General features: G+C 38.2%; 1 protein-coding gene across 3 annotated transcripts in view; it reads left to right on the top strand.

Moving 5' to 3' along the window:
- Positions 1 to 4,614: 4,614 nt before the first annotated feature.
- The window catches only part of CPA3 (carboxypeptidase A3), a 32,159-nt gene continuing 11,146 nt past the window's right edge, over positions 4,615 to 25,627 (top strand). Inside the window, exons 1-10 of one of the 3 annotated variants that reach the window (XM_027543847.1) lie at positions 4,615 to 4,692; positions 4,790 to 4,865; positions 7,903 to 8,027; positions 16,014 to 16,116; positions 16,226 to 16,327; positions 17,752 to 17,853; positions 20,065 to 20,175; positions 21,246 to 21,336; positions 22,716 to 22,918; positions 24,590 to 24,674. In XM_027543847.1, coding sequence (XP_027399648.1) covers positions 4,625 to 4,692; positions 4,790 to 4,865; positions 7,903 to 8,027; positions 16,014 to 16,116; positions 16,226 to 16,327; positions 17,752 to 17,853; positions 20,065 to 20,175; positions 21,246 to 21,336; positions 22,716 to 22,918; positions 24,590 to 24,674 — 1,066 coding nt within the window. In that variant the 5' untranslated portion in view covers positions 4,615 to 4,624. The remainder of the gene's footprint in view (positions 4,693 to 4,789; positions 4,866 to 7,902; positions 8,028 to 16,013; positions 16,117 to 16,225; positions 16,328 to 17,751; positions 17,854 to 20,064; positions 20,176 to 21,245; positions 21,337 to 22,715; positions 22,919 to 24,589; positions 24,675 to 25,627) is intronic. The other 2 variants (XM_027543865.1, XM_027543856.1) reach the window with 2 other exon arrangements.

Below are 25,627 nucleotides of genomic sequence, written 5' to 3'. Positions count from 1 at the left end.
TGTCTAGACACACAAAAATCCTAGGAGTACAAAGACCAAGAAAGATGGAAAATTACTGTTGTGTGAAGGATTCAACTTTAGATATCTTTTTAAAGAGGTTAATTTAACCTGTGAAACACCACATCACCTTATACAGTTAATCCTAAAATGATACAGTGTCCAACAACTACTCATCCTACTCCATAAATATGCCAGTTCAGTTCAGTCGCTCAGTCATGTCCGATTCTCTGTGACCCCATGAATCGCAGCACGCCAGGCCTCCCTGTCCATCACCAACTCCCGGAGTTCACTCAGACTCACATCCATCGAGTCAGTGATGCCATCCAGCCATCTCATCCTCTGTCGTCCCCTTCTCCTCCCACCGCCAATCCCTCCCAGCATCAGAGTCTTTTCCAATGAGTCAACTCTTCGCATGAGGTGGCCAAAGTACTGGAGTTTCAGCCTCAGCATCAGTCCTTCCAAAGAAATCCCAGGGCTGATCTTCTTCAGAATGGACTGGTTGGATCTCCTTGCAGTCCAAGGGACTCTCAAGAGTATTCTCCAACACCGCAGTTCAAAAGCATCAATTCTTCAGCGCTCAGATTTCTTCACAGTCCAACTCTCACATCCATACACGACCACTGGAAAAACCATAGCCTTGACTAGACGAACCTTTGTTGGCAAAGTAATGTCTCTGCTTTTCAATATGCTATCTAGGTTGGTCATAACTTTCCTTCCAAGGAATAAGTGTCTTTTAATTTCCCGGCTGCAATCACCACCTGCAGTGATTTTGGAGCCCAAAAAAATAAAGTCTGACACTGTTTCCACTGTTTCCCCATCTAAATATGCCAAGACCTCTCATAAATCTTGATGTAGCAATATAAGATTGTACTGAACTATGCCTGCCAAGAAATGAAACTGGTTCTGATAAAGAGCTCCAAAATATTCTTAAAATCCATAGATTGGGGAGGAATGGGAGGTATTAAAGCATCACATACCTATGTCCTACTCCAGAAACAAGGAATTGTCAATACGCAGCAGACGTTAAGAAGTCAAAGATTGTTTATCACCAAAGTCTTAAGAAAAACCAGGATTCTTCCAACCTTTACTTAGATCCCCAAATTAAAGTGTCCTTCCTAGTTGACCTGAAAAACAGACATAGAAGCCTTTTTTCTATAGTTTTGAAATGAATCAAACAGAAAAAGTTTTTAACATAGAAAATATATCAGAATGCTAGAATTAAGAGTGACTTCTATTTTCTTCTTTCAACTTCTCTGTATTTTGATAAATTATTTTTCCATGTGTATTTATTAATTTTAGAATCCAAATAAAATTCCAAAAAGCAAAAGCATTCCAAATAATTCCAAAATAACAAAAAGCAAAGCTAAAACATAAAATATTTTTTACTTGAAGCAATACACACTAAAACAAATACAGAGATATTTTTGCCTTATTGGACATGGCCACCACTTTAACCTTCCACCTGATATATGCTGATACTCATCAGTTCTGCAGCCTGATAATGGCCAGTATGTCTGTTTATAGAACTTGACAATTGTGTTAATACTTAGAGGATGGGCTTCCCAAGTGGCAATAGTTGTAAAGAATCCACCTGCTGATGCAGGAAATGTGAGAGATGTGAGTTTGATCTCTGGGTCAAGAAAATCCCCTGGCGGAGGGCATGGCAACCCACTCCAACATTCTTGCCTGGAGCATCCCATGGACAGAGGAGCCTGGCGGGCTACAGTCCATGTGATCACAAAGAGTCAGACATGACTGAAGTGACTTAGCAGGCATGCACTTGGAGGACACAGGCATGTTTTTTTGTCCCTACCATCTACCAAATCCCTTACATATATATTCATCTCATTTGACCCTCATAACCACTTGTTAGGGTCCCTTTGCATGCCCAGGAAACTAAGGTCTGGAAGGCAGCATGCTCAAGGTAAAGTAGCTAGTGTTTGGGAACCACTCTGAGGTTACATTTGTCTAACTTCAAAGTCAAGTTCTTCCTTTTCCTCTGTTTTCTTGCTAAACACATCCTTAGAATCAATGGAGCAAGAATCTGCTCTGGAATTTTCTAGTGCTGATACACTTCTCCAATATCAACAACATGAAGGCATTTGTAATCCCCTCTTCTTCTTTACCTGCAGGATCATGGCAAGGGGACCCTCCTGAGTGACAAGTCATACTGTACATCTCTCAGATGGAGAGGAATGAAGCTGTTGCTGCTGTACGTGTAACAGGAGTACCTCCCCAACAGAATTATTTTTATAATAAAAATATAAAACTCTGAGAAGTTTCATTTATGATTGTCTATACATCTGTCAATGTGAAGAGGGAGTTTTAAAAGGAAATTCTAATAAGCTATCTGATCAAACAAATTCATTCACTATATTACCTTACCTATAATTGTGGGTAAAGCTGCTGCCTTCTCCAATCCATAATTAATTGAGTTGTGTTCAAGATTAAAGATCCCCTGCCAGACACTTTAAAAATGACTTATAAATGACTTTCATAAACTCAACTTTCAAAAAGCACTTATTTGGCATGTATAGCATTTAGACCCTAACCAGAATAGCCAATGAACAAACATTTGAGCACCCATGTTATCTTGCCCTTTACATGTCTTCAAGTTGCTTTATGAATAGGGATTCTCTCTGAGGATGAAGGCATAAAAAAGGGGAAAGGAGCAGGGAAGTAATTCAGCAATTTCTGTAATGTTTACTTCTTTACCAAGAGTAATCTAGCAATTTTGGTCAGGTTCACTTCATTATACTTTTGCCATCATTTATATAATCATCATTTATATAATGATGGCTAAAGTATAAAATTTAGACAGTGGGAGAAAGCAATGGCACCCCACTCCAGTACTCTTGCCTGGAAAATCCCATGGACGGAGGAGCCTGGTGGGCTTCAATCCATGGGGTCACTAAGAGTCGGATACGACTGAGCAACTTCATTTTCACTTTTCACTTTCATGCATTTGAGAAGGAAATGGCAACCCACTCCAATGTTCTTTCCTGGAGAATCCCAGGGACAGGGGAGCCTGGTGGGCTGCGTCTATGGGGTCACACAGAGTCAGACACGACTAAAGCGACTTAGCAGCAGCAGCAGCAAAATGTAAATATAATTATTAATGGGCCATTTAGTACACTGCAAGTTACAAGTGAATATAATTGGAATATTTTCTTTGAATCTTTAAGATCCAGATTCAATTGTCTGACTCCATCACCTGCAACGATAGTTGCTGTTCAGTCGCTAAGTTGTGTCCTACTCTTTGTGATCTCGTGGACTGTAGTGTTCCAGAATTCACTGTTCTTCATTATCTCCTGGAGTTTGCTCAGATTCATGTCCATGAAGTCACTGATGCTATCTAACTCTCTCATCCTCTGCTGCCCTCTTCTATTTACCTTCACTCTTTCCCAGCATCAAGGTCTTTTCCAATGAGTCAGTTCTTCGCATCACGTGGCCAAATTATTGGAGTTTCAGCTTCAGCATCCGTCCTTCCAGTGAATATTCAAGGCTGATTTCTTTAGGACAGGCTGGTTTGATCCCCTTGCAGTCCAAGGGACCCTCAAGAGTCTTCTCCAACACAGCAATTCGAAAGCATCAATTCTTCAGCACTCAGCGTTCTTTACAGTCCAGCTCTCATATCTGTACATTAAATAGTTCACACATTTAATATGTATTATGTCTCTATAGTGTTATATTATCCCCTAAGCAAAATGATACAATTGTTTGATTCCCTAGATTATTTTTAAAAATGTAAATATAAAAAGAAGACTATCAATTGCTTTGAAATATTAAAGTTAAGTCATAAACCTAAAAATAAATAAATAAATAAATAAAAATAAAATTTAGACAGTGAACATAACAACATTTTCCAGATTACTCCTAATATTTTAGTATATTCAAAATAATTTATAATATAAACATTTTTAATTTAACAACTTACAATGGGGCCTCAAAAGCATAGTTTTTGCCATCAAGGTTCTGTGGCCAGATACCCTAATTCCTCCAAGTTTCCAAGTGCAAATTTAAACCGATTTCTTCCATCATTTACATCAAGCACAGGATAGAGCAGTATTTTAGAACAAAGAATTGGATTCAAAGGTCAACTCTGTGAACTTACTAACTCTGCTCCCTTGGGCAAAAGTGAAAGTGTGAGTCACTCAGTCGTGCCAGACTCTTTGTGACCTCGTGGACTATAGCCCGCCTGGCTCCTTTGTCCAAGGAATTCTCTAGGCAATCATCCTGGAGTGGGTAGCCATTCTCTTCTCCAGGGGATCTTTCCAACCCAGGGATCAACACCAGATCGCCTGCACTGTATGCGGGCTCTTTACCATCTGAGACACCAGACAAGTTATTTGCTAAACAAGGAAATTTGCCTCCCATTCCATCTGTACAATGGGAATCCTTAATTGTAAAAGGTATTTGAGTAGCACGGAATTCACCTGTCACAAAGAGGGCAGTTAGTGTTAACATTGCCACCCTACTCCCCTCCCCAACTAGAAAATGGTGGGGCAAAGGGGTGGGGGGCACATTCTATCCACCAGAACCCAAAGAGGAAATGAGCTGTTCATCCAGATAAGAGTTGAGACACAAAACCAGCAGAGTGTCTTTGGGCAGGCAAAGAAGAACCATGAGGTTCCTCCTGCCTGTGGGTTTGATCGCCACCACCCTTGCAATTGCTCCTGTCCGCTTTGACGGGTAAATCTCACGGCCCTGTGCTCCAGACTGTGTTTGGGAAGCCAGAGAGGAAATGCTTCTTTCCAGTTCACGTGTTCCACCTTTTGTGTTCTTACAGGGACAAGGTGCTCCGTGTGAAGCTCCAGGATGAAAAACAAGCAAACATCATCAAGGACTTAGCCAAAACCAGCCAGGTAAGGCAAGGCTATCTTATCTTTTCTATTTCCTAAAACCTTCTCCTTTTGTCTTTTATTTTTAACACCCACAGAGCTACCAAAGACAAAGATTGGGGAAAATGGTGATAATTGGATAACTCAACTCACTGCTAATCCTTTCGTTGTTTCTGTTTATTTTTCTCCAAATTACCACTTCTTTTTCCCATCCAAAAACTTTGCAAACAACAGCATTTTCTAGGTGGAACTGTGAAATAGCGAGACATTCCTGACCTTTATCATGGCCTCTTCTTCAACCTTGACAGTTCCTGCCTACTCCGTTCTCCTTACTACCATCTGGATCTATACCAGTGGTCTACTTTCTGTGGCATAATCATAATTATGATTACATCAAGGTACTGCTTAACTGATAACATCAATGTACTGTTTGATAATACCAAGAAGTGTCCCTTTCTAAGAGCAGATCCATTTTGAAAGAAAACTCTTAAAGTTAGCTCTATCTTTTAAAATCCAATGGACTAAAGTAATCATTTTATCGTTTGTTCAACTGCTCCTCTGTACAAGACACACTGTTCTAGCCACCTTGTTGTTATTCAGTCACTAAGTCATGTCCAACTCTTTGCAACTCCATGAACTGCAGCACGCTAGGTTTTCCCTGTCCTTCACTGTCTCCCAGAGTTTGCTCAAATACATCATTTCAAATTCATTAGATTTTCAATGTCTGTGTCCCAATTTAACGTGTTTAAAACAGAAGAATTGAAGTTCAAAGACAGTAAATTAAACGACCAAGATGACATGTCAAATTTAAACCCAGAATGGAATCCAAGATCTGTCTAGTCAGACACTCCCTTATTTCCACATCAAATCAATCTGCCTATACTAATTCCCAGATCTTTCTCAAATCCATACTTTCCTCTTCATTCCCCTGTCACTGCCAAATTCATGTCTGCTCTATCTTTTTCAGGGACAACTTCAATAGACAATTACAATTTCTCTTATGTTCAGGGTTCTAGTCTTGCCTCCCATGAAGTCAAGTCCATACTGCAACCTGATTGCTCTAAAATTGGACACCTACATTCCTCTGTTTGAAGGTTTTCAGTGAGAGGTGGCCTAGTATGGAAAGAGCATGGTCTTCAGAGGTTCAAATCCTAGTTTTACACTAGCTCTGTGTCCTTAGGCAAGTTACTTAACCTCTCTGGGCTTCAATTTCCTCCTCTGTGAAGTGGGGACATAATAATCATACCTACTTCCTAAAGTTATTATAAAGACTAAATGAGCTAATACTGGGGTAATGCTCAGTGCCTGGTCATAATAAGTACTGTAGAAGCATCTTCTATTGATATCGATGTGGTATTCCAAGAACTTCATAATCTCCAACCTCTGTACTCCACCCTCTTTCTTACCCTTCAAGCACTATTAATACCAAACACTCACCCACATTGGCCCTATACACCTTTTCTCGGGAGGAATGTATTTTCCTCTTTACTTGGCTAAATGCCACTTATTCTTCAAGATCCAGCTCAGGCAGTATCTCCTGGAGAAAGTCCCTCTCTGTTCATCAACTCTCATGACCCAGATGGGTTGCTTCTTGTGCTCCTAGAAACAACTTTGTGCTTGCCCCTGGCATGGGTAAGCATGTTGGAAATGCATAGATGGCTCTGTCTTCCACATTAAGCTCCTTGCTTCTCTTTTATTAACCGCCACAGCCCTGGCATCCAGCTCTGCACCTGATGCTTATTTAGTTCATGCAAGTCCACTGAGCCCTAAACTCTTGCCCTGCGCTTCCCTGGTGGCTCAGTTGTAAAGAATCCACCTGCCAATGCAGGAGACTCATTTTTGATTCCTGGGTCAGGAAGATCCCCTGGAGAAGGGCATGGCAACCCACTTCCGTATTCTTGCCTGGAGAATCCCTTGGACAGAGGAGCCTGGCAGCCTAGAGTCCATGGGGTTGCAAAAGAGTTGGACGTGACTTCACAAATAAACAACAACAACAAATTCATGCACCACATAACCCTGTTAGGATAGAGAAATTGCTATTGTGATGGCCTAACTCGCCTTTAAATCATTCTTATACCTCACAGATGTCTACTTTATACTGTAGCCTTTTGATCAAAACAAACCAACAAATATTGGTTGGTTCCCAGCAGCCTTTTACTGGAACAGGACTGACCTAGAAGTAGAATGGGATTCATCTACAGAACAGCCAGGCAGACTCAGCTATGCCCACAAGCTTGGCACGATGGGTGGAAAGTGAGCATTTTCTCCACATTTCCAAGGCTGGGAACTGATAACGTCATTTGGTTTCACAATTGAGTATGATTTTCAAGAATAAGAACTGGGAACTTCTAAAATGATTTTACTCTGAATTCTGTTCACCAAATTTCTGAAATTCTCAGCTAGCAGAAAATAAAGAGCAGGGAACCAGCAGTTGCTAAATATTGTGTGGCCCAGCTGTCATAGCTGTCTCATAACCTCCACAAGACTCCCAATGGAGGGCTGTTAGCTCCATTTCTTAGGAGGAGGACTGAAACTCAAAGAGTTTTAGTAATCTGCCCAAGGACATACTGCTGGGAAAATGACAGGGCTAGAGAATATGTCTTCACTGGACACAATCTTTCCAGGAATTCCAGAGTTTACAGGGACATCTGGTTCTGAGGGAGGCCTGACTCAAGAGCAGGGGCAGGGGAGGAAGAAGCCACATATGAATCCATATTCCCAACCAGAGGCAGATGCTGTGGCTAAATCAGTTATGAAACAACTCCAACTGGTGGTAGAAGAAAACAGATTAACCAAAAGCTGATCATTCTTTTTGCATTTGAATATATTATGTCCAAAAAAATATGATCATTACAATAGCTTTTTTCCCACTGCCTAATAGTCAACAGTTTTTAAATATATTTGCAAAAATCTCATAGGTTTATTAAGAGAAGAGCTCATACTTCAGACACGTTGAACCCTAAATTCCTTTCATTGCATATGACACGTGGTCATTTATTAATAAATATGTGTTGCTTGAGCAAATAAACAACTGTGACTAACACTGAACTCATCTGCACAGCTTGACTTCTGGTACCCAGACGCCACCCACCATGTAGCTGCTAACATGACGGTGGATTTCCAAATCAGTGCAAAGGAATCCCAGTTTGTTGAGTCTGCATTGGATCAAAATCAAATGCACTATGAGTAAGTCCTATGAAAATATTCAAATGTGTTAGATACTCAAAGTCTGCTGCTGCTGCTGCTGCTAAGTCGCTTCAGTCATGTCCGACTCTGTGAGACCCCATAGACGGCAGCCCACCAGGCTTCCCTGTCCCTGGGATTCTCCTGGCAAGAACACTGGAGTGGGTTGCCATTTCCTTCTCCAATGCATGAAAGTGAAAAGTGAAAGTGAAGTCGCTCAGTCATGTCCGACTCCTAGCGACCCCATGGACTGCAGCCTACCAGGCTCCTCTGTCCATGGGATTTTCCAGGCAAGAGTACTGGAGTGGGGTGACATTGCCTTCTCCGACTCAAAGTCTGAGGAGTCTTGAAATTGAAAGGAGAGTATAATTTTATATTGGGGCCCCTCAAAATGAATGCTCTATCTAAGAAATAACACTTACTGTTGCCTCCAAACAGAGTATGGAGGCCTGCTTATAAAAATGATGAGCTCAAACCAGGTACTCAAGTTCTATCTTATGTTTATTATGATCTGCAAGAATGACAGTTATGGTATCTGCCATCCCTAAAACTCAACCCCTGGTGAGGACAAAGAGCATGTGAGCAGGCATGGATGGTCTGGTCACACTCATTACTCCTGACAGGTAATCAGCCCGGAACTCAGCACTACTGATGACTACCAGCATTGCATTTTTTTTTTCATTATTTAAACTTTTTATTTTATACTGGAGTATAGCCAAGTAACAACGTTGTGATAGTTTCAGGTACACAGCAAAGCAACCCAGCCATATATATATATATGTATCCATTCTCCCCCAAACTCCCCTCCTATCCAGGCTGCCACATGACATTGAACAGAGTTCCTTGTGCCCGCACCAGATTCTTATATTCAAATTCTCCTGATACATAAAAAGAGACCCAAAGTACATTGTTTATCTTTGAGTCAGAGATGTTGGAATATAAAATTTATAATAAATAATTCTTTATGAAAGAAATTCTTCCTCAGAGAAAGCAAAACAACACAGTAAAATAAGACTTAAATCTAAGAGGAGAGAATTCTCAAATGGCCTAAGATGCAGAAATGAGTCACTGTGGTCCCATAGAGAAATAAGAGGAAATTAGAAATTATCTAGCACTAGCCATGGGTCATGCACACACAGTCTGGGCCCTAGGGCAACAAATAAGAAGGGAGCTCAGAGATGAATATCACAAATCAACATATACTAGAGAAAATAAAGTGTGTTTTTATACTTTAAAATATTTAGCAGTTTGGTGTACTGAGCGGTCCTGTTTGAACTCCCCCAGCCCTTGTCATTCCAGCAGCACCCTTTACAGGAACCCCATCACTCAAAATTGCTACACCTTAGTTCTTTCTTTTTGATTTAATATTTCATGCCTCTGCTACCTAACAGTGCTGTTAGCTCAAAAAACCTTCTACTTCTGGTTCAAAGATCCTACAGTGTCATATCAGAGAGAGGGATTTATTGCTGCTTATCATGACTTGATTGTATTTATTAAACTGCTACAATATCCCTAACAAATTTAAATACTATTAAAGGAAATACATACATAGACAAGTAAACAAAAAACATTCTTGCCTATGGCTTAGAGTCACAGGTTATTATGTGTGATTATTGTTGGTCACTATCTTTGTTTTTGCCATTGTTTCAAGAAGGCTGTGAAACAAACGTGTAAGTGCATGTATGGTGAGAATATATTCAAAAGTAAGTTATTCCTTGGGGTTTAATCACTGTCATATCTGACTCTTTTGCAACTCCATGCACTATAGCTTGCCAGGCTCCGCTGTCCATGGGATTTTTCAGGCAAGAATACTGGAGTGGGCTGCCATTTCCTTTTCCAGGGGATCTTTCGGACCCAGGGATTGAACCCATGTCTCCTTCATTGGCAGGAGGATTCTTTCCCACTGAACCACCAGGGAAGTTAATATATTGGGAGAACATATTCAAAATTATTAATCTAAACATTTTTAATTAATACATTGATAAGTTTTTCTATAATTTTATAAACTGTACCATTAAAATTAGAAGCAGACACTTTATACACATAAGATCACAGAAATTAGTAGGACATTACGGACTCTGGGCTTATGCTGAGGCTGATATGCTGTCTTGAATATTTCTAAAAGAAATCACCCCTCTACACTATATACTTCCTGGTGACCATCTCGTGAATCACTTGAAAGCCAGACTTCTAAAATATGTGCCTCGATTTATACAATTTTCACTTTACTTCATTAATACAAACCTGACCCAGATTCCTTATGATCAACTAATTCTTACAAAGTATCTAGCCCAAGCTAAAATAAATTTTAGCTAACTACATTTTCCTCAATATCCTGATACTGTAGACAAGAAGCTGACTGCTTGACACTGAGTGTGGTTAGTAGAATAGATCACTGTGACAGGAGACGCCAAGGCAGGAGGCTGCCAGCCATCCATTTTATCAGCCCTTATTCCTCTTTGGCCTTCTCCAAGCTTGGAACAAATCTGACTCAAACAGAGGTCTAAATCCAGATCCTCATAAACAGTGTGCTTTTCGTTTTGTCATATGCCAAGTACTTTCTTTCTATTTACATCAAGAAGCAAAGTGTTAAACTACCTATAAAAATTAGTTTTATCTAATTAGGATATGATTTCTAGAAATTGGCCCAAATTAGCCACAGTTGTGGGAAAGCCACATAATCAGATAGTTACCTTCCTCGGAAATATAAATATGTAAAGTGATCTGTGCAGACAAGAACTATTTAAAATCTTGTCTCCAAGTACTAATTATATAGATAATTTTATTTGCATATTAATTACATGTGTTACTTGGTGTCAGTCAGTAACAGAAGTGGGTTCTAAGCACAGAAACATCTGGTTGGGCCAGACACCAGTTTGAATAAAACCACATTAAGAGGCTGGTTTGACACAATGATTTACTTAGACACCCCTCATTAGACAGTGCATAGAAACCACTATTTAGTTTAAAGCATCTGTGTGATATATTTTTTTTAATTTCCAGAAAATTAAATTACCAAGACAGATTTTACCTTAGAGTAGCAGGTTTGCTCCCTTTCCCACAGAAAAAGAGCAACAGGATAACTAGAGACTGTCAGCAGCAGCACACACATCAGCGGTGGTACCCTTTCCCTCCTGCTAAATAAAAATTAGTGCCTTAAAGTTTATTATCTAACATAGAAATATGCCTCCAATGTTGGGGGAAATCCATGTCCATAAGTGCCGAGTAGAATGCAAGGTAATTCAACTAGGGAGTTCCTGGAGAGAATTGAGATCATGCAGAAACCTGGAATCATGCTTTTTGAGTAGACCCGCTGTCTATGGGGTCCCACAGAGTCGGACATGACTGAAGAGACTTAGCAGCAGCAGCAGCACCCTGCAGGAATGTGGGTATCAGGGAGAGGTAGTCCAAACCAATTTATCAGGCAGCATAACATGACTCTGCCTCCCTAAAACATCCTTCCCCACTGCACTTACACACACACACACAAACACACATACGCACACTCCAAAACTCATGGTAACACATACACTGGCCCACAGTTCTCTATTCCTTTTTTTTTTTTAATTTAAGTACTTTGAGTACATATTAGTTTCAGGTGTATAGCACAGTGTTTCCATATTTTCATAGATTATACTCCTTTAAAATTTATACCAATGGTTGATTCATGTTGTGGTTTCACAGAAAACAAAATTCTGTAAAGCAATTATCCTTCAATTAAAAAATAAATTTTTAAAAACTTATTACAAAATAATTGTTATAATTCCATTTTATACAGTATATTCTTACCTGTTTTTATAAAAGCAGTTTGTATCTCTTAATTCCATACCCCTATCTTTTCCCTCTCCCCACTACTTTGCTTTCTAAATCTGTGAATCTCTTTCTATTTTGTGATGTACATGTTCATTAGTTTTATTTTTTTAGATTCTATAAATAAGTGATATCATACAGTATTTGTCTTTTTCTGTTTGACTTATTTCACGAAGCATATTATTATCTAGATCCATCCACTTTGCTGCAAAAAGATAATCTCATTCTTTTTATGGCTGAGTAATACTCTAATTATATGTATACCACATGTTCTTTATCCATTTGTCTATTGATGAACACTTGGTTTGCTTCTATATCCTGGGTGTATCTTTTCAAATTAGTGTTTTTTGTTTTTTGTTTTTTGTTTTTTCTGGATATACACCCAGGAGCGGAATTGCTGAATCACATGGTAGTTCTAGTTTCAGTTTTTGGGGGAAGCTCCATACTGTTTTCCATAGTGTCTGTACCAATTTGCATTGCTACCAACAGTGGGAATGGACTCTCTATTATGTTCCATTGATCTATGTGTCTTTTTTGATACCAGTACTCTACTGTTTTGATGACCTAGCTTAGTAGTATAGTCTGAAGTCAGAAAGAGTGATATCTCCAGCTAACCAAATCCAACAATATATAAAAAGGGTCGTACATCATGATTAAATGGGATTTATTCAGGGTTGCAAAGATGGTTCAATATTTGCAAATTACTCAATGTGATATACCACATTGACAAAAGGAAAGATAAAAAATCACTTGATCATCTTAATAGAGATGACTAGGTACCTGCGGTCACTTAATCTATGACAAAGGAGACAAGAATATACAGTGGAGAAAAGACAGTTTTCTCAGTACGTGGGGCTACAAAAACTGAACTGCTACATGTGAAAGAATGAAATTAAAACATTGCCTAGTACCATACACAAAAAGTAACTCAAAATGGATCAAAAACCTAAATGTAAGGCCAGACACTCTAAAACTTTTAGAGGAAAACATAGAACATTCTTTGACATAAATTGCAGCAAAATCTTTTTTGACTCACTTCCTAAAATAATGAAAATAAAAACAAAAGTAAATAAATGAGATCTAATACAACTTAAAAGCTTTTGCACAGCAAAGGAAACCATAAACAAAACAAAAAAACAACCCTCAGAATGGGAGAAAATATTTGCAAACAAAGCAACCAGCAAGGAATTAATCTTCAAAATATACACATAGCTCATCCAGCTCAATATCAAAAAAACAAATAACCCAATCCAAAAAATGGGCAGAAGATCTAAACAGACATTTCCCCGAAGAAGACATACAAATGGCCAAAAAGCACATGAAAAGATGCTCAACATCACTAATTATTAGAGAAATGCAGTCAAAACTACAATGAGGTATCACCTCACACTGGTCAGAATGGCCAGCATCAAAAAATCTATAAACAATAAATGCTGGAGAGGGTGTGGAGAAAAGGTACCCTCTGACACTATTGGTGGGAAAGTAAACTGGTACAGACACTATGGAAAATATTCATGGAGGTTCCCTAAAAAACTAAAAATAGAGCTACCATATGACCCAGTAATCCCACTCATGGGCATATACCCAGAGAAAACCATAATTCGAAAAGATATATGCACCTCAAGACTCATTGCAGCACTGTTTACAAAAACGAGGACTTGGGGAAGTAACCTAAATGTCCATCAACAGAGGAACAGATTAAGAAAAAGTGATACATCTATACAATGGAATACTATTCAACCTTAAAAAAGAACAAAATAATGCCATTTTGTAGCAACATGGATCTACAGATCATTATACTGAGTGAAGTCAGACACAGAAAGACGAGTATCATATGATATCACATGCATGCAGAATCTAAGAGACAGGGTACAAATGAATATATTTACAAAACATGAGTCACAGATATACAAAACAAACTTATGGTTACCAGGGGATAAGGGGCAGGAGGGATAAACTGGGAGACTGGGATTGCCATATGCACACTACTGTATATAAAGTAGGTAACTAACAAGAACCTGCTGCATAATGCAGGGAACTCTACTAAGTACTCATAATGGCCTAATTGGGAAAAGAATCTTTAAAAAACAGTGGGCATATGTATTAATATATGTATAACTGATTCACTCTGCTGTATTCCTGAAATTAACACAACATTGCAAATCAACTATACTCCAATAAAAAAAGTTTTTTAATTAAATTGGAAGGAGACAGGTAAAATTATCACTATTTGCAGAAGATAAGATACTTTACATAGATAATCCTAAAGTCTCTATCCAAAAACTATTAGAATAAATGAACGCAGCAGTTGCAGGATACAAGATTAATAAGCATTATCTGTTGCTTTTCTATATGCTAACATGAACTATCAGAAAGAGAGTAAAAAAAAAAAAAATTCTGCTTTAAATTGTATCAAAAAGAATAAAATACCTGAGAATAAACTTAACCAAGGTTGTGAAAGACCTATACTCTGAAAACCATAAAATACTGATGAAGGAAACTACAGATCCCATACCCTTGGATTGGAAAAACTAATATTATTAAGACGCCCATACTACTCAGAGCAATCTACAGATTTAATGCAATCCCTATTAGAATACCCAGGATGTTTTTCACAGAACTGAAACAAATAATCCTAAAATTTTTATGCACCCACAAAAAAAAAAAAAAATACACACACACAAATTGCCAAAGCAATCTCCATTCCTACTAAAAGCAGCAGATGGAAGGAGCCATGAAATTGTTAAAATAAGATTCGTTTTGCCTCTGCTCTGAACTAACCTGCTCCCTGATCTTGAGACTCAGGCTTTGTGGAGAGCTGATCAACTGAGCAAACTTCGTAGAAGCCTCAGTAGACTAAGAAGAGTTTAGATCTGACAGCAATACCCTGGGCTTTCCCTCCTTGTGATGGATAACTGTTGTATAATGGTTCACAGCTAGAATATTGAAGTCAGATATTTCTAGGCTCAATTTCAACTTCTGTATTTTAGTTATATCAATGTTGGAAATCTACCTAACATCTATGAAAATGGGAGTTATAATGGTACCAGATTAATAGTGTTGATGTAAAGATTAAGTGATAAAATGTAAATATCATGCTGAACAGAATGTCTGGCGCATAAGAAAGACTCAATAAACACTGGCCATTTACATCATTAAATCCTCAGGGGTGATTATCCTTTCACCTATATTTAGGAATATTTTTTAACAAATTAAGTAAATCTTGGAGTGCTAAAATAATATTTAAGAGAAAGTATTTTGGTTTCATCTACTTAAACCTGGCTGCTGGTTAGTGGAAGGCCTCAGGAAAATAACATCTGGACATGGATCTTAATTTCCAGCCTTAGGCTTAATTTCTAGTTCCCATCAGCAGCAATCTGGCACCATTCTGATGTCCTCATGCAGCTGCATATGTGGGAAGGTCGTATTTCAGCTCACACGGTTTTCTTTTGCCGCTGTTATCACAAGAGCTAAATTGATATGTGTAAGTCTAAAAATATTCTTAGATACGAGCTTCCTGTGACTAATTAATACTGCCATATGTTACCAATCAACCTCTGAGACCATAAAAAATCTCTCTTTTGCCTGGTTCCTCTGCTTTTAATGCAGGTGGAGCAAAAGCCACAAGCCCTCTTTAGAGTTTAAGACAATTAAATATGGCTGCAGGGACAACCCAAAATATAATCTCCAAACTTCTCAGACTTCATGTGAGTTTTAGCGCACAACAGGCGCCCCTTGATTCCAAATGTGTTGTCAAATTTTTCTTTCTCAAAAATCCCAGATTCATCCTAAGTCAAAAGCCAAGCATACAGTGAGTTAACTATAATAGGCATAATAAAGTGCTTGTCAGTGATGTTAATGGGAATCAATATTCATGAGCAGTACATGGTCTCATGTCCTAAATAAACTCTAATTAGGAGTATACCTCACTTCTGTTCTTCCTCTAAACTCAGATCAGTCAATCAGCAAGAACAGCACAGCTCTAGATAAATGGGAAGACAGGAAGCCAGACACATGACATCATGACATATCTAAAAGACACGGTTAGAGAATCATGAAGAAACAGTATAAACTTGATCAAAGACAGAGATGAAGGAAGAGAAGATTTCTGCAAATGAAAGATAACTGTTTTTCTTTCCCCTGTAAGCGTGTATTTTATCATTTCCCCCTGTCAAACAGAATCTTGATTCACGATGTACAAGAAGAGGTTGAAAAACAGTTTGATGTTAAAGAAGATAACCCAGGCAGGCACAGCTATGCAAAATATAATAACTGGAACAAGGTATCGTATAAAATGCCTGTACTTCCACAGAGAAAAATGTCACCCTCAACATTTGTTGTCACTTAGTTGTCTTTTATTCTAACCTCTCAAAATTGATTTTGTTCCTAAGATTGTTGCTTGGACTGAAAAAATGGTGCATAAGAATCCTAAAATGGTCTCTCGTATCAAAATTGGAACTACTGTTGAAGATAATCCACTGTATGTTCTCAAGGTAAAAGTAATTCAAGAACTACTGATTCTTACTATTGTCCAAAAATAGGAATCTAAGAGTTACTTTGTGGCACAACTAGCTAGTTTTTATTTATTTGTTGTTTATTTTTGTCTGTGCTGGGTCTTCATTGCTGCTCTGGCTTTTTCTCCAGTTGGGGTGAGCAGGGGCCACTTTTGCGGGTTTTTCATTGCAGTGGCTTCCCTTATTGTGCAGCACAGGCTGTAGGGCACACAGGCTTCAGTAGCTGGGGCTCCTGGGCTCTAGAGCATAGGCTCAATAGTTGTGGCACAGGGGCTTCGTTGCTCCTTGGCACGTGGGATCTTCCCCGACCGGGGATCAAACCCATGTCTCCTACACTGGCTGGCAGATTCTTATCTACTATGCCACCAGGGATGGCCCTAGCTAATTTTTAGACAATAAAAAGTCTTATTTCTTTGAAGAACATGTAAGCTTTAGACAACCATTCAAGAATAGAAGTGACAAATGGTTTTAGGTGGGACCAAGAAAGTCTATGAATAAACCACTTGACAGACACAGAGGACAAAACCAGACAAGTTTCTTATCCTGTATCTTTATTACAAGAGCATATGATGTCCTGGTGTATAAAACAGTTTTTCATCCATTAAAATTCAGGGAAATGGACAACTAAATGTCAAGCAGAAAAGAAATTTAAGAATCATATAATTGTAGGAGTCCAGTACAGTAAGTGAGGCATTTTAACTGTGTTGATAGGGATTTCTGTCTATGACTGAGTTGACAACTGCCATTCAGCTGCTGCTGGATTTCTGTACATCTGAAGACATTGCTCCCTAAAGCATTCTCTCAATAACTGAGAAGCCCTTCCCTACTCTGAATTCCCATCCATTCATGCTCTCCAACCACTCAAAACAAATATAAATTCTCCAAATGACAGCCCTTCAAATATCCAGCCCTATTCCTCCTCCCCACCGCAACACAACCACAGAGTCTTTCCCACGTCTTGTTCATGAAGTAAGAAAAACAAAAGAGAATGGCAGAAACAGAAGCAACTTTATAATCTATATCGCAGACCAAAGGATGTTAGCAATAAAACAAGAAAAACAATAGACTGTGATTTTAAAATTAATTTATTTAATTTAATTGGAGGCTACTTTACAATATTGTGGTGGTTTTTGCCATCCATCAACATGATTTTTTAAAACTCTAAAAGCCACTCTGACATGAAGAAAAATTTTTGAAAAATATACTGTGAAATAGATGATGCATTATATATTTTAAAGATACGTACCATGGTCCTCCCTGAGAGAAATAAGTGCACATGCAGTGACTCACGCAACAGGAGACAGGTGAAATAATTGCTTTGAGACTATGATTGAGTTCTTGAACAACAAGAGATCAGGGTGTGAGTTCATGTAAAATAACATCTCAAATTTATTTTTTAAAAGATTGCGGGAAAGGATAAAAGAAGAAAGGCTATTTTTATGGACTGTGGCATTCATGCACGAGAATGGATCTCCCCAGCCTTCTGCCAGTGGTTTGTCTATCAGGTAAATCAAGTGGAACATTCACACAATTCTCCTTTGACTGTCAAGTCTCCAGAACTTCACTGGGTGGCAACACCCCTTTACAAATGAGTGCAGTTCCACTTAACTAGAAGAGCCCACATTTGGTGCTGTCAGGGAATAAAATACTCTGGATTTTACTCATCGTTGAGGTTTTTTATAAAATTGACACCTTCCTCCAAACTTATTGAAATCCAGATGATGACTTATAAATTTTTTTTAAAACTTGGCTATTTTAATATGGTTTATCCTATAGTTAAGTATGGAAAATCTGAAACTATCTTTATACTTAAAATCTACAAAATTGGCCTTACTTCGGTCAATTCAAAGCACAGAACACTAGTTCCCACTTAGATATTTAGTTGGCTACACACACTTTTGGAAGTTTCATACTTAAATTTCCTTTCCAAGTGAAAAATAACTCACTTTTTAAAAAAGTAAATCCAGTTTATGGGCTTCCCAGGTGGCATAACAATTAAGAATCCACCTGCCAAGCAATGCAGGTTCGATCCCTGGGTTGGGAAGATCCCCTGGAGAAGAAAATGGCAACCCACTCCAGTATTCTTGCCTGAAGAATTCCATGGACAAGAGGAGCCTGGCAGGTTACAGTCCATGGATAGCAAAAGAGTCAGATACAATCTAGTGACTAAACAACAACAAATCCTGTTTATAAGTTTGTTGTTCCTCTCACTCTGTTTCTATTGTATTCTGATTCCCACGATCTTTTAACTCTCTCTTTTCTGCCAACTTTTGCATATAACATGCTGCTGGAATACGACATCACAACCACTTTCAGGGCAAGTTTATTTCCACTAGGAATGAATCTGCCAATCGAACTGATTTATCCCTGCAGTTGTTTTAGTTCTTCAGCTGAGGGCTCTGCTTACTTAAGCCATAAAGGAACACACAAGATAGGCCTATAAGAAACATCTTTACTTGGGACTTCCCTGCGGCCTAGTGGCTAAGAGTCTCAGCTCCCAGTGCAGGGGGTCCAGGTGCAAACCCTGCTCAGGGAACTAGGTCCCACATACCACAACTTAAGATCCCACTTGCTGCAATTTAAACCTGACACAAATAAATAAACTTATTTTTTAATGAAAAGAAACATCTTGGCTCTAGTGCAGATAAACGTGGAAGAGATTGTCCAAGAATAATGAGAGAATTTAGTTAGCCAAAAAAGGCCAAATAATCAGAGAAATTTCCATCTGATGTGAGAAAAGTTGACTGGTCAATCTAAATATTCTAATTTTTTATTAATAGAGTGTTTTTCTCTTTAATCTTACTTATAATTAATTCATGAATCCTCTCCAATATTTACATGTTCCTATGCTTACACACTCCAGAGAAAGCAATGGCACCCTACTCCAGTACGCTTGCCTGGAAAATCCCATGGACAGAGGAGCCTGGAAAGCTGCAGTCCATGGGGTCGCAAAGAGTCGGACACGACTAAGCGACTTCACTTTCACTTTTCACTTTCATACACTGGAGAAGGAAATGGCAACCCACTCCAGTATTCTTGACTAGAGAATCCCAGGGATGGCGGAGCCTGGTGGGCTGCCGTCAATTGGGTCGCACAGAGTCGGACACGACTGAAGCAACTTAGCAGCATGCTTACACACTCAATCTCTATTTACCTAAAGATGTGAGGGTAAGAATCTACTTAAATTGTACTGCTAATTTTTCAATTGGCGTTCATTCTTTCTATGAAATGTTATCTTGCATTCTACGTGTGGAATGATACTAGTCTTGGTAATTAAATGATCCTTTAAAGAATATCCGGGCTTCCCTTTGTGGCTCAGCTGGTAAAGAATCTGCCTGCAAAGTGGGAGACCTGAGTTCTATCCTTGGGTTGGGAAGATCCCCTGGAGAAGGGAAAGGCTACACACTTCAGTATTCTGGCCTGGAGAATTCGATGGACTGTATAGTCCATGGGGTCGCAAAGAGTAGGACATGACTGAGTGACTTTCACTTTAAAGAATATTCGGTCAAATTCATTTCACTAGTCTGAATAAGTGTAATTTTTTCTGTCATCTATATGGGTCATTTATCTTTATGCAGTTTAGGTGAAATATGTTTGAAATAATGTGACCTTGGGCAAATGACTTAAGGAGTTGTCGTCATTACAATTATAACCACAGCTCTCCATATGGTAACTAAACTTTATACCAATAGCTTAATTTTTTCCTACTCCTACAGGCAACCAAAACTTATGGTAAAAACAAGATTATGACTAAACTCCTGGACCGGATGAATTTTTATGTTCTTCCTGTATTCAATGTTGATGGATATATTTGGTCATGGACACAGGTACTGATCTGTAATCTCCTGTTTGAATTTAGATAATATATTATTTACTGACTTTCATGCACACTGGGGCTTCCTAGGTAGCACTAGTCGTAAAGAATACATCTGTTAATGCAGAAGACAGAGCCGATGCAGGTTTGATCCCTGGGTCGGGAAGATTCCCTAGAGAAGGGCATGGCAACCCACTCCAGTATTCTTGCCTGGAGAATCCCATGGACAGAGGAGCCTACAGAGACAGGCTACAGTTCATAGGGTCACAAAGAGAAGGACATGGCTAAAGTGACTTAGTACGCATGTACGTTGATTGTTAGGCATTAAGTTTAAGGTTTAGCTAACCCATTAATTCCCAATTCAAAAACTCAATTTAGACTAAGGACAGCATGATTTCCTGGTTACACAGGAGTCCTTGAAATAATATGAAATTTCTGCTCCTGAAGCTAATAATGGAGAAAAATGAAATAAAGCAGTAATTATAAAGGAAATGTATGTTACACAATATGGTGAAAGTATTTATAGCTAAGAATAAAAGTCACTTAGAGACATTATGAACATACTGACTTCAGAACCAAAGTCACTGTATTCAATCAATTTGGGACAGAATCTGAGGTGAAATAATTATATCAAAAAATCAATAAAAGAGTGACACAGGTATCTGTCTTTTATGAGAATTCTTTATGCCCTGCTGTTGCTAAGATTAATTTTGAGATTTCGGACTGATACTATCACAAAAAGTTCTTTTCTGAAAATTATGCTCCAACAATCACAATTTGACCTGTATTATATCTGAATCTGTAAATGGTAAAAGGTGTAATGAAGTTAAAATTCAAACTACAGATAATTTCAGAACATCAGGGATTACTTTTTAATACTCAGAAATAAACAACAGTTTAAAATAGTAATATAAAAACAATGTTTCTGAAAATATTATAAGAAAAATGTATATTTTCTTTAATGAGTCTCAGGTTAACTAGATAAATTTCAAATAAAGCTATAGACACCTGCAGAGAGAATCTGAAATAATCAAACTGAAAAACGTAAACTTGTGTAAACACTTCCATCATTCAATCCTGTAGAACCGCATGTGGAGAAAAAATCGTTCTAGGAACCAAAATTCCAAATGCATTGGAACTGACCTCAACAGGAACTTTAATGTCTCATGGAACTGTAAGTAGCAGACAAGATCTCAAGGGAAATAGCTATAAAGAGTGTTTAGACACCAAATTTAGTTAAACTATCTACTTATTTTAGGAAAGATAGGTATTCACTAAGCATTAATTTTCTAATCTAAAAAATGAAAGATACATGTCCATCCCAAACTTCATAACTATCCCATCTCCCCAACTTTGCCCCCAGCAACCATAAGTTCACACTGCTATATTCAAAATGGATAACCAACAAGGACCTACTGTACAACACAGGGAACTCTGTTCAATGTTATGTGCCAGCCTGGATGGGAGGGGAGTTTGGAAGAGAATGAATACATGTATATATATATGGTTGAGTACCTTTGCTGTCCACCTGAAATTATCACAACATTGTTAATCACTATCCCAATACAAAGTAAAAAGTTTAAAAATAATAATAATAATTGTAAAAGAAAGCTATAACTAAAAATAAATGAAAGATAATCACCACTACTTTAGAAGTATTATGAATGTTTTGTTGAATGGGAGGAAGTAGGGGGTAGGATTGTTTATAAAACTATCTCTTACTTAATATATCTTGCTAAAAATCAGGTGCAACCCAGAAATTCATCTGAACAGAGGTCTCAACTCCCTTCCTGCCCTGGTCTGATAAAATTTGACAAATACCAGTGGTCAGAACCGACAAATAGGCAGTTCCTCGAATGTTTAGTGAAAAGAAACATCTGGGGCAAAGAAAGTGGAAAGGTTTCATAGAAAAGCAGAGGCCTGCTACACCAGATGATATACAGCTGCTACACAAATATGATTTTATCTACACAAATATGATTTTATGATTTTACACTCATTCAAGGAGAAACTACCAATACCCCAATTCATAAATTTCTTCTTTATCTAATACTGTTGAAAATACCACCTCAGCATCTAATTATATTCTACCTATTTTCATCTTCATCTAATTATATTTCACTTAGGGAATATGATAAAAACATATATCCCTAAGTGAAAGCTGCCTGATGAAACAGATTAAAGAAACTCAGACTCAAAGAAGGTAATGTACACCAGCCTCCAACAAGTCAAATCTGAGGCTGAACTGGAACTGACTCCAGGCCCATAGCTACTTCTGATGCATTATTCCCATGACCCTTAGAAATGGAAGAGAAATAAACAAGGCTAAGAATAAGAATAACAAGTGGGCTAAGTCTGTCATACTCTGTGTCATGTGTGCAAAGTACTGTATAGTGTCTGTAGCACCAGGGACACTGGGGAAGCCCATAAACCTGGAAGACTAAAATGTTAAAAAAAAAAATGTGAATCTATATCAGAAGAGGTAGAGGCTGTACTGGGGGGTAGGGGAAGAAAGAGACAGATTTTGATCTCAATCCTCCATGTTCTCTGCAGCTTTCCCTAACACCAATGATCCGTGTCAGGAGATCTATCGGGGTCCTGCACCAGAGTCCGAGAAAGAGACCAAAGCAGTCAGTGACTTCATTCGAAGCCACCTAAAATCAATCAAGGCCTACATTACCTTCCATTCCTACTCCCAGATGCTGTTGTTTCCCTATGGGTATACATCAGAACTGCCACCGAACCACAAGAACCTGGTATGTAGGAAAAAGCCTGCGGTTTATGCATTGGTACCACCACTGCCTTCCAGTCTGTTCATCATTAACAACTTGGGTTATTTTGAAAAAAATTCACATTTTAATACCAAAGAAGAAAACTAGTGAAGTCTACCTTAGAGTTAAAATCAGTCTTACGTTAGTTTTTCATATGATAAACATATATAGATAATAAAACCTTTTGATGTGATTTTAAGATAAAGCCACTATGAAGAAAGGTCTAACCTACCAAAGTAGAATTCCATTACTATCCAGATGACTATGTAGTTAAATGTCATAACATAAAACATAAAGAGCAAGAGCCTAAGACAACAGCAAATACATCTTGCTATTCCTATCCCAAGACATCAGATTTAAGGAGAGTCATTGTATTTTTATCTTCTTGATCAACTTGGAAATTATATTAATTTTAAGCTTCTGAACCAAAAAATATACTCTATCCAAAATTTTGATCCACTTGGACTGCAAGGAGATCCAACCAGTCCATCCTAAAGGAGATCAGTCCTGAGTATTCATTGGAAGGACTAATGTTGAAGCTGAAACTCCAATACTTTGGCCACCTGATACGAAGAGCTGACTCATTTGAAAAGACCCTGATGATGGAAAAGATTAAAGGCAGGAGGAGAAGGGGATGACGGAGGATGAGATGGTTGGATGGCATCACCGACTCAATGGACATGAGTTTGGGTGGACTCCAAGAGTTAGTGATGGACAGGGAGGCCTGGCATGCTGCAGTCCATGGGATCGCAAAGAGTCAGACACGACCGAGCGACTGAACTGAACTGAACTGAAGCATTCTTTTCCTTTCTATGAAAACTAGTTTGACCATGTTAGCTTAAAAAAAAAAAAAAAAACTTCTGCATATGAGTGATATTAAATATGTCTAACTGCTACAGAAGAAATAAAGCAGAAAACATTCAATGTCCCAGATCCCATGGGGCTAGCAAATATAATATCCAGTAAAAGCTGTAATTCTATCCTGCCTCAAAAAAAAAATTTTTTTTAGAGGTTACAGTTGTCCTTCTGACTTCAGTCAACTGTTTTCAACATTTCATTTTGAGTAGGAGCAGAGATTTGAACCAGTAATTAAAACTTTCTGTGTATATACAATAAATCTACAGGTAATATGTGGTCCATATGTGATCTGACTTTGGGAAAGATAAATATCTGATGCCAAAAACACCTCAGAGGAAAAAGAAACAATATATTTTTTTAGAAGGAAGGCCAGAAGGCAGAAAGGAAAGAGGAAGGGAGAGAGGAAAGAGAAGTGAGTATAAAAGAAAGACAGAAACACAAAATGAGAAATGACTTTACTGTATATAACTAATTTCACATTTAGAAGGCCTCACATTAACAACTGGAGAAGGAAATGGCAACCTACTCCCATATTCTTGCCTGAAGAACTCCATGGACAGAGAAGCCTGGTGGGCTACAGTTCATGGGGTCACAAACAGTTGGACACAATTGAGCAACTTTAACTCACTCACATTAACAATATTTGTACCTTACTTTAAACAAATTTCTTAATCATTTGTTTTATTTTGATCTTCAAATGGCAAATAGCCAGTAAAACTGACCTTTTGTAATCCGCAGTAAATTAACTGCTTTTACTTAGTATCCAGTTCCTCCACTCTAACTTCCCTTTCTCTCCAGGCCAAAGTTGCAAAGATCGCCACTGATGTTCTCTCAACTCCATATGAAACCCACTACACCTATGGCTCAATAGCATCAACAATTTGTAAGTTTTTCCTGTGTCATTTCCCCTAATTCTCTTTTACAGATATTAAGGAAAGCTAAAGAATTCATAATATAGAATTAGAACATATGGAATTGCTAATTTAAACTTCAGTTTTAACAGGAGATTCTGAATTATATGTGCACTCAGAAGATAGATTCTACCTTTTGGGAGGATAAGATTTTTCTAGAACCAAATTATACTGAACCTTTACAAGGTGACAAGGTCAACAGGAATAATTACATCAAGACAAATTTACAGTTTAATTCTTCCATCTTCTATTCTCTACCACCACCACCACCACCACCAAAGCTGTGGCAGAGTCCACTTTATTTTTTTTTTTAATCATTTAGCTTTGACTGGACTATTTCTTCCTTGGCCTTGTCCCTATGCAAGCACAGTCTTTCCCCTAGCTCCTGGTGAGTAAATAGGTAAGCCAACAGTTTCGGCCACTTTGATCATGTAAAAACAGTCTCCTGTGGCTCTCAGCAGTTTCCTACTGTGTTCAACTGAAATCTACATGGTGAATTAAGAAAGGAGGTCCCAAGGTCCTAGTTCTGCTGCTTTTTTTTTTTTTTTATGTCTCAGAACCACTTCTTATTCTTCACTATTTTTAAACTTTCATTGTCTTTCCATTTTGTTAATTATTGATTTAAATTTCTTACAAGTCAGGCACTGTGCTTAGCCCTTGATTTGCACAATCTCAGTTACTCCTCACAATATTCTATGAGGTATGTAGTACTTGTAGCCAGCTTAATGGGGATACAAGCCCAGGTTTTAAAAAAAAAAAAAAACAAAGTCCATGATCTTAACCACTGTGCATATAATCATTTCCCATTTGGTTTTACAGCTAAAATAACTAGGCTTTTCCATTTCCAAGCAATAAAAAGAAATTCATTTGGTTTTCACCAAAGACCCTTAATTCAGACCTTGGGAAGTGAGACCATTTCTTCTCC

The sequence above is a fragment of the Bos indicus x Bos taurus genome, chromosome 1, assembly GCF_003369695.1.
Source record: "Bos indicus x Bos taurus breed Angus x Brahman F1 hybrid chromosome 1, Bos_hybrid_MaternalHap_v2.0, whole genome shotgun sequence".
In the NCBI taxonomy this organism is placed as follows: Eukaryota; Metazoa; Chordata; class Mammalia; order Artiodactyla; family Bovidae; genus Bos; species Bos indicus x Bos taurus.
Note: the sequence above shows the minus strand (reverse complement) of the source record. Positions and strands in the feature narration are given on the sequence as shown.